Below are 14062 nucleotides of genomic sequence, written 5' to 3'. Positions count from 1 at the left end.
CAGTGAAAAGACTTTGTCTATTTATCCTATCCTTGCCCCTCAATTTTGTAAACCTCTATAAGGTCACCCCTCAGCCTATGACGCTTCAGGGAAAACAGCTCCAGCCTGTTCAGCCTCTCCCTGTAGCTCAGATCCTCCAAGCCTGGCAACATCCTTGTAAATCTTTTCTGAACCTTTTCAAGTTTCACAACATCTTTCCAATAGGAAGGAGACCAGAACTGCATGCAATATTCCAACAGTGGCCGAAACAATGTCCTATATAACCGCAAAATGACTTCCCAACTCCTGTACTCAATACTCTGACCAATAAAGGAAAGCATACCAAACACCTTCTTCACTATCCCACCTACCTGCAAACTCCACTTTCAAAGAGTTATGAACCTGCACTCCAAGGTCTCTTTGTTCAGCAACACTCCCTAGGACCTTACCATTAACTGTATAAGTGCTAAGATTTGCTTTCCCAAAATGCAGCACCTCGCATTTATCGGAATTAAACTCCATCTGCCACTTCTCAGCCCATTGGCCCATCTGGTCCAGATCCTGTTGTAATCTGAGGTAACCTTCTTCGCTGTCCACTACACCTCCAATTTTGGTGTCATCAGCAAACTTACTAACTGTACCTCTTATGCTTGCATCCAAATCATTTATGTAAATGACAAAAAGTAGAGGGCCCAGCACCGATCCTTGTGGCACTCCACTGGTCACAGGCCTCCAGTCTGAAAAACAACCCTCCACCACCAACCTCTGTCTTCTACCTTTGAGCCAGTTCTGTATCCAAATGGCTAGTTCTCCTTCTATTGCATGAGATCTAACCTTGCTAATCAGTCTCCCGTGGGGAACCTTGTTGAGTCGACCACATAAATTTAACCTTAAAAAGTAGTCAAAAAAATTCAACTATTACTAGACTATTTAGGGTATGTGCAGACCTACATGCATTTTAGGTATTGGTGAGTGGAATGCTGTATGACAGTACCATTCTACTGCAGCAGGCAGAATGGACACTGTTATTTTGTTGACAAATATTCAATAATGTTCATAAAATAATAAACAAAATGAAAAAGAATTATATCGTGATCTGGCTCTTATATGCCTATTTTTGACTCATAACAAGATTGAATTCCATCCCCTTGAAAACAATACTTGTGTAATAGTCAATCTCCTAATTTCAACTTTAAAAAAGTCTAAAAAAAAATTTGACTTTTACACGAGTTTATACAGTACCTCAAATCCATGCAGAGATAACTGAGTGGCTCAAAATCCATATTATAAAACGGTATTCTGCACAATTTTACCTCAAGTGCACCTTCAGTGCAGATGGCTGAGAAAATTTAGCATGACATTCCGTGCACTCATAAGGCTTATCTCCAGTGTGCGTCCTTTCATGGAGTCTCAAAGCAGTTTTGGAACTCAGTCCTTTACCACATTGCAGACATAAGTGACGCTCTCCACCACCCTCATGAACCTGAAGGTTATGCCGCTTCACATCTTTTTTCCTTTTAAACTTTTTACCACAAAGTGAGCATGGAAAGCGACGCTCTTCAACATGGACATGCCTTTGGTGGCTTTTTAAGTTACAGCGGTTAGCAAAAGTCTGATTGCAAGTGTCACAGCGATAAATTATTTCAGGCGTAACACCATGATTCTGCTCTATGTGTTTCAAGTAGCTCTTCTCATATTGAAAGTCTTTCTCACATTTGTCACATTTAAAATTTCCACCTCTTCTCTTTTTCTCAATCTCATCAGGTGTCTTTTTGGTATCCTCATCTAATTCAAAATCACTATCACTCTCTGCTTCATCTTCATCATCGTCCCCTTCCATCATCCCATCTTCTTCATCTGGATCTTCAACAATTTCAGCCATTGTTTCTTTTTTCACTTGGTCTTCATCAACTTGGTTATCTTCTACACAGGTCAATTTTTCAGATCCCTCTTCCAAATTTTGATCAACCTTCTCTTGCTCGCGAAGCTTACGAGTATATTTCTTTTTGGGAATTTCCAAAAAGACTTTTCGACCTGCCAGCCTTCCACTGGCTCGCTTGGCCTTTACACTGAAAGCTTTTCCCATTTTCTTCTCTTTTTCTGACTTTTCCCAGCCTTTGGCTCTAGTGGTTACTAGCAATGGCTTATAATCTTGTTCATGAGATTTCTCTTCATCAGAAATATCATAGGCAGTGGACACTTGGCGAATGTCTACTGTTGAAGGAATTGCTAATGTGTTTTGAGAAGAAATCGAAATACAATCACTGTCCTGTTTATTGTCTATATTTCCTTCTGCTCCCTGGGAATCAGCCAAATTGCCCAAGTCCATTAGAGCTGATTCAAGTATCTGTGATTTTACTTGACTGCAAACTTCGGCTAGCTCCCTGCACTTCAACTTCTCTGCAATCTCCTGTAATCTTTGTACCCTCTCGGCTTCGACCTCTACTTTTGCAGTATACACAAAATCCAAAAAAGAGGCAAAGTCTGCTGTGTAAATGTCTTGCAAAGTAACGATAGTAATCTTAGTGTTCACCATTTCATTAAGGAACAGTTCCTTAAAGTAACTGCTGGCAGCTGCCAATACAGCTTTGTGAGCAACAAATTCCTCTTTGTTGCCTTGGTGCTCTATCTGCACAGTTACATCACAGAAGTAGCATAAAATCCGGAGTTTGTGCATTTCATCCAACAAGTTTTTAGGGGCTGCCCTTGACTCCAGTACAACTTGATTGCTGACCATCTTCCTTTATTTTGTCAACCTCTGCAACATAAACATGTATATAGTCAAATTCAGCAATTATGTCCTCAGCTTGCCGAATACATTCTGAATTTGTTTGACAAATAATGTGTATAATAAACAATACATCATACGCTGTTTCTTCCAATTTTTGTGAATACTCTTAAGCACCAATTTTTATCGAAACTATCTGATTTCTTTATGTTCAGAGCAATGTATTCAATGCAGAGCAACATGATTTAATGAAAATAGCTCTCAGCCAGCAGAACAGGAAGACACGCAAATCAAATGCAAGAATCAAATTCTAAATTTATTACATCTCAAAATAACTTTTGTAACTGCACGTGAGTCTGAATACCTTACTGTAGGATCTGAATAATAATATGTAAACAAAAAATTAATCAATGAATTTTCCCTTCCCAGTCAAAATGTTTTGGACCATCTGATCAATTAAAAGCATTACTGCTTATCTATTACTAACAGACATGATAATCTCAGAATCCCTAGTGTTGAAACAGGCTATTCGGCCCAAAATGTCCACACTGACCCTCTGAACAGCACCCTACCTAGACCCACTCCCCTACATTTCCCTGACCAATGCACCTAACCTACACATCCCTGAACATTACGGGCAGCTTACATGGCCAATTCACCTAAACTGCATGTCTTTGGTCTGTGGGAGGAAACCAGAGCACCTGGACGAAACCCAAGCAGACACAGGGAGAATGTACAAACTCCACACAGTTGTCCAAGGCAGGAATCAAACCCGGTCTCTAGTGCTGCGAGGCAGCAGTGCTAACCACTGATCTACCATGCTGCCTATTCGTTCTGTAGGGAAAAGATAAATTTAAAGACCACATTGAGAAACACCGGACTACTTTAATATTATGGAAGGACATCACAAAGCCCTCATGACTTATTTTTTTCCATTGAAAATGTCAGACAATAGTTACAAGGTAGAAAATCAAAGTCTGAAAACAACCTAAAACCAATGGGGTGATGCATAATGTTGTCCCCATTTAAAAAATCAGAAGCTGACAATTCAATTTTGAATGTGGAATCAGGTTCTGCACGCACTTCTCCCTTACCTGACTTGAGCTTTAGATGTGGTTTAGTATCAATCAAAATCACCGCATCTCTCAGACTCTTGGCACTCATTCCATACTACTGTCTCATGTTGAACAATACTGAGTGGCATTAATATCTGATGCAACAGCAACTTTAGCTTGGGATTCTGATCTACTATGTTACAAAGTACCTCCTTTCTCCTTGGTTCATCTCAGCCCATGTGTTCTTAAAATATTTAACAATGTCAAACTCAATTATTTCAAAGCAATTTTAGCTACCCCATTCTGCATAAGTTTCAACTTTTCAAATTTCCATTGCCTGATACTAAATAATAATTACCCATTTCTCTTGCCCTTACTCATCTACACTGGCTTCCAACTTTCAATTTAAAATTTTCATCCCCATATACAAATCCATTTCTGATGTCTCCCAATTCCAGGATTCAAAGTACAAGGAGGCCTCCAAATACCCAGCAAAATTCAATCATGGGGTAACCAGAGAAAAGTCATGCTGCAAATAGAATGGACAGAATCAGTGAGAAGTTGCTCCTCCAATTACAGGCTTTTTCTCCAGTACCTGCTGCTAATAGGCCAAATATTATGAGCTTCTCATTCAAATGTCTCTGTATTCACCTTAATGTCAGTGGCATGGCTTCAACCATCTAGGCCATGTGCTTTGGAGTATCATAAAATCTTCCAAGACCTCTTCTTTAGGATCCAATTTAAAATTCGCAGTCATTACCAAGCAGTTTTCATCCTGCTTCCAAACTTTAAAGTTTACTGTCTACTATGAAAATATTTGGAATACTTTTCTAAATTGAAGGTTCTATGTAAACACAAGTGACATGACAACAGAAATACAATAAAGACTGCAGGCTTTAAAGCCAAACAAATAATGCAACTCAGTTGGTTTAAACAGTTAAAAAAAAACAAAATAACACAGTTGAGAGGTTTAGGATGCCAGAATCAATTGTGTCATGACTATAAGATATTAAGTACAAAAATATAGTGTAGATTAAATTCTGGTAATGTTTCCAACCTTAATAAAGAAGTATAGTTGTTAATATAAAAACAATGAGCATTCACCCAATTCTGATTTTAAGAATATTGCTGCTATTTAAAAACATGGATTGAGGAAGATATACAGTGCATGGAAATGATTAAAGCAGAAATTACATTACAGGAAAGGCTAGAAAGCATTCACAAACAATATAAATATGAATTCTGTTTCTATGTTACATCACCCGGCTGGTAGGTGGAACACAAGCATCGGATGCATAACTTTCAGTTAGGAAAGAAGATAGCCAAAATCTCCAGGAGTCCTGTAACTAAATTAGACTAAGATTCCTCTTTTCTCCCCTCAACAATAAAAAGATGGTATTTTCATTAAGAAAGTTGCACTGATGTTTTATTTTGCAACTTTGTTGTATTAGTCAGAAATTATTAGTGATGAAAGTTTGATTGCTTGAGAATACACTGATTTAAATCCAAGATCATGTACACCTTACTTCTAAAACTTTTGGAGCTTTTAGAAGACCTCCACAGGGACAAGCTATAAAACAAATGAACTCACCCAGTGCAGAAAAAAAATCCATGTCTGCAATGTAACAATGACAGCTAATGAAATACAAGTACAATTTCACCAGATGGAGCATTCCCCCCTCCACACAACCCCCATCCCCCAGGAACAGCTTTGGGAGCTGGTACAATTACACATTTTGCTGTACATTATGAAGTGACATATCAAATTGAAGAATAGCAGGCTTTTAATATATATGTACTAAATACTCTACCATGCACCCTCTGCATGAAAAGGTTGCCTCTTAAGCCCCTTTTAAATTTGTTTGCTCCCTCACCCTAAACCCAAACCCTCTAGTTCTGGATTACCCCACTCCAGAGAAAAGATTTTGTTGATTTATCCTATCTATGCCACTTACGATTTTATAAACCACTGTAAGGTCACCCCACAACCTCCAATGCTCCAGGGAAGACAGCCCAAGCCTGTTCAGCCTCTCCCTAAAGCTCAAATCCTCCAACCTTGGCAACATCCTTGCAAAGCTTTTCTGAAGCCTTTCAAGTTTCATAACATCCTTCTGACAGGAGAGAGTCCAGAACTGCACGCAACACTCCAAAAGCAGCCCAACCAATCTTCTACACAGATGCAACATGACCCCCCTAATTCCTATACTCAATACTCTGATCAATAAAGGAAAGCATATCAAATACCTGCTTCACTATCCTATCTACCTACGACTCCACTTTCAAGGAACCATGAATCTGCACTCCAAGGTCTATTTATTCCCAGGACCTTATCATCAAGTGTTCAGTTGCCAGAGAAAGTAGTGGAGGCTGGTATAATTACAACATTTAAAAGGCATCTGGATGGATATTTGAATAAGAAGGGTTTATAGGGATATGGGCCAAGTGCTGGCAAATGGGACTACATTAGGTTAGGATATCTGGTCAGCATGGACAAGTTGGACCGAAGGGTTTGTTTCTCGATGACGGTTACTGTGTGACTTTAATGAGTGTTATCTATTGTGGACCAGCAAAATTGTCTTCAATAGCACATATGTGGAAATAAGTTAACTGTTCAAGTTTTACCAGATTACCTTTCGAGATCTGACAGTACTTATGTAAATCATGCTACCTGAGGACAGAATGGCATGTCTACATTCAACAAATGGATGGGACCCAAAAATGAAATTCACAAGGAGTTTCAAATGTCAGTCTTGCATGCATGGAACAGCAATTCCCCAGATACAGGAACAAAAACAAACTGAATCTAAGTTCCTCCTGGGAAGATGATTCAAATCAGGACATAATTCAACGATCTGTGCAATAACTTACACAAGACTTTGTCTAAAATTTCAGTGGTTAATCAGGAAGGTAAATACACATTGCAACAAATATTATGTTTCAATAGTGAGCCAATTGATTCCTATGTAGGTGGGATCATGAGCTTTCAATGAAAGGAACAAACTTAATGGGCTGATTGGCTGTTTTGTTTCATACTTTATAGCCTTGGGATGAGTAGAAAGTTGCAATTGCCATAGCTAGAAAGTTTTCATGTCCTTCATGTACACAGTACTTTGCAGCAGTATTTAGCAATGGGCATTATAAAGGTAGAGGCATGTTGTTCAGCATACTGCAGTTCAGGAGTGCCTGTATTGAGAATTATTGATGGGGAAAAACAACATTATTAGTTTCACAAATACAAGTTTGTCTGCAGAAAAAGTAAACTTACTAAAAAAATCACACTGTAGGAACAGCTCAGTTTTCTCAATATTTTGAAATAGTGGAGGCTCCTAAGATGGGATATATAAAATCATAGAAAAGTTTGAAGAATCATCCTGGAGGATGATCAGATAAAAATGTGAAAAAATATAAAGCAAAACAAAAACTGGTGGATTTAGAAAACTGTCAGATTCATGAACTGTTAAAACTGTTTGTTAAAAATTTGAGGAAGAGGTTTGTAATGAAAACACATGTTAATGCCAAGTGCAATGAAACTATTTCCAACTTGCTTACTGCTTGGGGTAAATTCTACAATATATTATATAATAATGTCATTAATTTAATTCTGCTCTAATGAAAATGAAATTAATTACTTCTGTTGCAATTCATTGAAATATACCAAGGATTTCTAATACCGTATTTTAGTCAAATTTTAATTGATACTTGCAGTAATTGTCCTACTAGGAATTCTGTAGAATGGATCTTTATTCTCTGGTGTATGAGAGGGTAAGAGATCATCTCATTCAAATATGTAAGATTTGCAGTGTGTTTGACAGCACTGAGCTTGGGACCCCGGCTAGAAAGAGTCTACAGTCTTGGGACATGGAGCACAATAATTCCCTTCTGAGACAAGAAATTTCTTTGCTCAAAGGGCTGCAAATTTCTTGAATTATCCACCTCAGTGGGCTCTGGAGACCAGTTAATTATTTTGTTCAAAATTGAGACAAATAGTTTTTGGTTTCTAAGGAAGTAAAAGGGCATGGAATAGGGTTGGACAACAGAGTTCAAGAAAGAGTTTAGCCATGATCGCACTGAATGATGTGGCAAGTGTGAGGGGCTTTGTGGTCTCATCATGCACACCTTCTTAGAAATTCCTGATAGTTAGGTAGAACAGCAAACTAGGTAACTGATTTAAGCAAAATATTTGTTTCCAACATAGTTTTTGTTATAAAGGCAATAAGGACATCTTTAATTTAAAAAATGGTAATCTATAGAATATTATTTTCCAAAGCTTACTGATTCAGAGGAGCTTAATGGTCAACTAGCTAGTTTGAATGTCACACACTATATATATTCACTGCTGAACGTTCAATTATACATCAAGTCATCCTCATGTCAGACTGCTTTATGTCAAAAGGATTAAGTAGATGCTACATTGATACTAGCAACTCTGCACTTCTTAAAGGTTCTTAAACTTTTTTTAAAGAAAAAACATCTTAATTAACCAACTTTATAAAAGCAGAGATTGGGAGAATGGTGGTAGAGATCCTTGAGGTTTGCAATTAACTTAGCAATTCGCCCTGATTAACAGACATTAAAGGACAGCCGGAAGGTGGTCAAAATTGGCAAGAGATCAATACATAAGGAAGGAGGTACTTCTCCCAAAGACTTGTGTCCCTCAGCTGGAAGAGGTCACCCTGGTACAGAACCCCAGAGAATGACAAGGCACAACAATCTTTTGGAATTGTTCTAATGTAATTGCCACAGTGGGGATCAGGGAATTAGGATGTTGCAGAATGTCGACAAGAAAAATTGTCTACTGCAAAAACAGACCGGCTTTGGTACAGGGTAAGAGGTGGGTCAGAGAACACGGGCACCTCATTTAATCGACCCTGGGGCTGGGGTGGACCAGAGGCTCTTTCCGTACCTTATATCCACCCACAGTGCCATGGCATGCGAACGATGCGGGGAGGGAGAACTGAGTTAAGTTCACTCTCCAACACTGTGATGGCAAAGAAACAAAACAAAAAAAATTGGAAATGCTCTGACGCAGCCAACCCCCACACACAGTCACAATCCCTATACACCCCACTCACCACCCGCCACACATTCGGTCGTGACCCCCTGCCCCCTCGTACTCGGTCACAATCCCTCACACACAACCCCCCCCCCACCCCCCCCCCCCCCCCCCACCTCCACCTCCACCTCCAGTCATCCCCCACCCCAACACACTGTCACATCCCACTCCCATCACCTCCCAGCCACTGGTCACACCCCACACATCGCCCAGTCACACCCCCCCCCAGTCACACCCCACCACCAATCACAGTCCAACACCCCACCACCAATCACAGTCCAACACCCCACCACCAATCACAGTCCAACACCCCACCAATCAGTCCCCACGTCCCCCCCACCAATCACAGTCCAACACTCCCACCAATCAGTCCCCACGCCCCCCCACCAATCACAGTCCAACACCCCCACCAATCAGTCCCCACGTCCCCCCCACCAATCACAGTCCAACACCCCCACCAATCAGTCCCTACGTCCCCCCCCACCAATCAGTCCCCACGTCCCCCCCCACCAATCACAGTCCACATAGCCCCCATTACACCCCACCCCCACCCTCCCAGTCACATCCCCACACTCCCCCAATCAAACCCACCCCGACACTCCCAGTCACACCCCTCCCCCACACTGAGTTCCTCCAATCCCAATGGCCGCCTTTGCTACTCCGTCCCTCCCCCCACCTGTCCGCCCTCGGACAACAATGCCTCACCGACCACTGCCCCTTAGGCTGTCACAGTGTCCCCCCAGCCCTTCCCCCAGGGCCCAGGCTTCACTTGCCCTCAGCCCGAAAGGGAAGGGAGATACCACCAAACCCACCTCCCGAACGGGAAAACGTTACCCTCCCCCGCCGGGGACAGACTGACCTGCTCTCAGGCTCCCTCGGTCTCCGACGGCCCGGGGCAGTGTGAAGACTTGTAGAGGGGTGCTTGTGTGTAGATATGGAAGTTATTGGGCGGGGGGTGGTGCAGGGGGAAGGCGGTGGATTTCCTCCCCCCACACCCAAACACCTCCTTCCCCCCCCACCCGCGGGCCAGCGGGCTCTAGGTCGCCATCGGACGCCTCTCGCGCTGGGCCCCTCTCCCTCGGCGCGAGCAGGCGGCGAGCTTTCCGGGGGAGGTGGGGACGGCTCGACGCAGCAGCGCGTGCGCGCTCACGCACCAACTGTCGGGGTCAAACCGAGCCAAACGGCCGCGCCTCGCGCTCCCCTCGCTCCTGCGCACAGACGCCGGCCCTTCCGCGCGACGCAGGCGCAGTTGAGCGCAGCCTCCCAATCGCCTGTTCACCGCACCGCGCCCCGCCCGTCAAAACCAAGGCCTCACTGCGCCTGCGTTTCGCCCTTTGCCCCCTGCCGGCGATTGGGTGAGGTTTAGAGACGCACTTGCTAGCAATGCGGTTAACTGTCAATGAATATAGAAAGACGGTTCGAATCCTGCGTTGGCAAATGGTGGGATTTGAATTTGGAAATCTGCAATTATTAAGAGTCTGACAATGAAACCATTCTCCATTCTGAGAGAAAAACAAATTGGTTCACCAATGTCCTTTTGGGTTAAGAAAAGGCTGTCTTTAGTTGGTCTACATGAGACTCCAGACCCCACAGTAACGTGGCTGACTCTTAACATAGGTACAGGAGCTTCCCTGCTAGACACCCCTACTCTCTGGGTACATGTTGCCAGCTGGGACGTATTACACAGTTTGTAGAGTTTCAGCTGAAGCTGGTCATTTCTGGGTCCTTCCCAAATTAAAGAAGTAAAGATGGAAGTGGTTTTAGTGAGTTTTGAGGAGATTTGCAGCTCAGGTTGAGGTTCTGAATGTAGGTTTGCTTGCTGAGCTGAAAGGGACGTTTTGTCAACATGCTAGGTAACATCTTCAGTGAGCCTCCGAATGAAGCACTGGTGGTGTAGTCAGCTTTTTATTCATAGGTTTGAGTTTCCTAGGGTTGGTGATGTCATTTCCTGTCCTTTTTCTCAGGGAGTGGTAAATGGGATCCAAGTCAATGTGTCTGTTGATAGAATTCTGCTTGGAATGCCATGCAGCTAGGAATTCTTGTGCGTATCTCTGTTTGGGTTGTCCTCAGATGAATGTGTTATCCCAGTCGAAGTGGTGTCCTTCCTTATCTGTATGTAAGGATATTAGTGAGAGAGAGTCATGTCATTTTGTGGTTAGTTGATGTTCATGTATTGTGCCAGTTTTCTGCTTGTTGTCGAATGTAGTGTTTGTTACAATTCTTGCACAGTATTTTGTAAATGACATTAGTTTTGCTTGTGGTTTTCTAATCTCAAATCAATCTACAGGGAGAAATAAAGTGCACTACCATTGAAGTCTGCCAAGATTATGCTACAGAAATACATGGAACAATGGAGAGGAAATGGCCTGATGGTATTATTTCTGGACTGTCAATCCAGGCACACAGGTAATGCTCTGGGAACCCAGGTTTGAATCGTGCCACAGCAGATGGTGGAATTTGAACTTAATGAAAATCTGGAATTAAGAGCTCTACTGACCATGAAACCACTGCCATTTGTTACGACACGGTGTAAACCCCCCCGCCCCCCGCTAATTTAAACCAGCAACACTATTTAACCTATTCTGTAATCTGTTAAAATTTGAGAAGTCAAGAACTATCCTGTGGTCACCATGGTAGACACAGAAAGTGCCATCAAATGTTGATAGGCCAGACATTCGAATGAGACGTCACCATCATGAGGACTTGCGCTCTGCCAGAGGTTATCTAGAGTCACCAAAGCTGCTGGGTGAGCCTGGATTGGTTTGGTCTGATGAAAATGCATGCATCCCTGCATAGGTCAGCACTCGTTTGCATTAATTAGCTCTAGAATTACCACAGTTAACCAAGTAACATTTGGAGCAATCAAAGGAACCATAACTGATTTAGTGAGCCATTTGCAGTTTTACTGTACTTAGACATGCGTAGCTTAATCTTTTAAGACAAGCATATGCTGCTGGCAGGATCAATGAGGTTGAATATTGCATGCAATTCTGGTCTCCTTCCTATCAGAAAGATGTTGTGAAACTTGAAAGGGTTCAGAAAAGATTTACATGGATGTTGCCAGGGTTGGAGAATTTGTGCTATAGGGAGAGGTTGAATAAGCTAGGGCTGTTTTCCCTGAAGTGTCGGAGGCTGAGGGGTGACCTTCTAGAGTCTATAAAATCATGAGGGGCATGGATAGGATAAATAAACAAAATCTTTTCCCTGGGATGGGGAGTCCAGAACTAGAGGGAATAGGTTAAAGGTGGGAGGAGAAAGATAGAAAAGAGACCTAAGAGGCAACTTAGGTTGGGATATCTGGTTGGAATGGATGAGTTGGACCAAAGGGTCTGTTTCCGTGCTGTACATCTCTATGACTCTATAACCAACCCAAAGGTCACTATTTAAAAAATTAACAACTTTTTTTTCTTTGACAGTCTAATAGAGAATAGTTAACTAACAACTGGTTACAACTCCTTTCTCAAACCTATCTTTTACTTACCATTCTTTAATACCGGTCTGATAAAAACCCCTGATTAAGATTTACCAAAAAATTCAAAACCAGCCAGCTGTCAAATCTTATCTTTATATCTTCTTCTGTCTTCTTCTTTGGACTTCTGTTCCATAGGTTGTTGATAGATAAATGTACCTTTATGAGAGTTATTCTGCGGGCAGTCTGCATATGTTGGGAGCTTGGCAGTTCTCCAATTGCTCAATTTTTTTTATCCTGGACTTACACCCCAAAGCATCAGAGCATTTCACTGGTTTTAATTGTGTCAAAATACCAAATTTAAACTTGATTGGAGGTAAGTATCATGAGGCATAATTTAAACTGGTTGGCTGAATTTGAATTTGTTTTGGTCTCATAGCAACTAGGTACTGCTAGCTGCTGGACCAAATGTTACATTGTAAATTCTCCAGCACTCTGTGTGCTTGCTAAGTCCTTCAACTCTCTTAAATTATAGTACCCCTTCTATCTTCATAACATTTTGTCAAGAAAATCCCATCTGATTCACGAATGCCCTTTAGGGAAGAAAATGCCATCCTTACCTGCATTTGGCCTACATGTGACTCCAGACCCACAAAAATATAGTTGACTCTTAAATGCCCTCTGGATCATCAGGGATGGAGAATAAATGCTGGCCTAGCCAGTGACGCCCTCATCCCACAAATGAATTTAAGAGATTCAAGTCCAGAATTACCACTATACGTTGTAAAAGGCAAAAAAAACCCTGCATTTGTCTGGTAACCAGATATGCCTGGTTACAAAAATTGGAACGGACTCAAGCAGGAGTTTATAAGACATCCTGGACAAGTATAAAGATGACTTCACAGGAATCCTGGTGGAAATGGAAGGAGCTGAAATTAAAATACTGCTGAAGTCAGATGTTCATCCACCGAGTCTGGAGGTGCATCCGCTACGGTACGCCATTTAGTCTAAAGCAGAGGTGGAACTGGAATCGAACATGACAGTGCAGTACAAGCCCTTCAGCCTTTGATGTTTCACCGAGCTGTGAAACCAATCTGAAGCCCATCTAACCTCCACTATTCCATTATCATCCATATGTTTATTCAATCTATTTAAATACCGTTAAGGTTGGAAAGCCTACCACTGATGCTGGTGTTCCACGCCCTTACTACTTTCTGAGTAAAGAAACTTAGTCTGACATCTGTCCTATATCTATCACTCCTCAATTTAAAGCTATGTCCTCTCATGCTAGCCATCACCATTCAAGGAAAAAGGCTCTCTCTGTCTAATCCTCTGATCATCTTGTATGTCTCTACTAAGTCTCTCTTATATAAACAGTCACAAGTCCCTCAGCCTTTCCTGATAAGACCATCCCTCCATACCAGGCAAAATCCTGGTAAACCTCCTCTGTACCCTTTTCAATGCTTCCACATCCTTCCTATAATGTGGTGACCAGAACTGTACACAATACTCCAAGTGCAGCCACACCAGAGTTTTATACAATTGCAACACAACCTCATGGCACCAAAATTCAATCCCTCTAACAATAAAAGCTAACACACCGTATGCCGCCTTAACAACCCTATCAACCTGGTTGGCAACTTTCAGGGATCTATGTATGTGGATAACGAGATCTCTCTGCTCATTCACACTACCAAGAATCTTAACATTAGCCCAGTAATTTGCATTCCTTCCAAAGTGAATAATCTCACACCTTTCCACATTAAATTCCATTTGCCACTACTCAGCCCAGCTCTGCAGCTTAGCTATGTCCCTCGGCACTGCTCACAACTCGGCAA

General features: G+C 42.0%; 1 protein-coding gene across 7 annotated transcripts in view; it reads right to left on the bottom strand.

Annotated features, from left to right (window-relative positions):
- The window catches only part of gzf1 (GDNF-inducible zinc finger protein 1), a 33391-nt gene extending 23334 nt beyond the window's left edge, over positions 1 to 10057 (bottom strand). For 2 of the 7 annotated variants that reach the window (XM_060831817.1, XM_060831810.1), the window contains exons 1-2: positions 9675 to 10057; positions 1293 to 2737 (exon numbers count right to left, since the gene is read on the bottom strand). In XM_060831817.1, coding sequence (XP_060687800.1) covers positions 1293 to 2716 — 1424 coding nt within the window. In that variant the 5' untranslated portion in view covers positions 2717 to 2737; positions 9675 to 10057. Of the gene's footprint in view, positions 1 to 1292; positions 2738 to 4413; positions 4489 to 6795; positions 6946 to 7027; positions 7051 to 8665; positions 8741 to 9674 lie in introns of those variants that run through there. The other 5 variants (XM_060831811.1, XM_060831814.1, XM_060831815.1 and 2 more) reach the window with 5 other exon arrangements.
- Between the last annotated feature and the right edge of the window lie 4005 nt (positions 10058 to 14062).

The sequence above is a fragment of the Hemiscyllium ocellatum genome, chromosome 10 (assembly GCF_020745735.1).
Source record: "Hemiscyllium ocellatum isolate sHemOce1 chromosome 10, sHemOce1.pat.X.cur, whole genome shotgun sequence".
Lineage (NCBI taxonomy): Eukaryota > Metazoa > Chordata > Chondrichthyes > Orectolobiformes > Hemiscylliidae > Hemiscyllium > Hemiscyllium ocellatum.
Note: the sequence above shows the minus strand (reverse complement) of the source record. Positions and strands in the feature narration are given on the sequence as shown.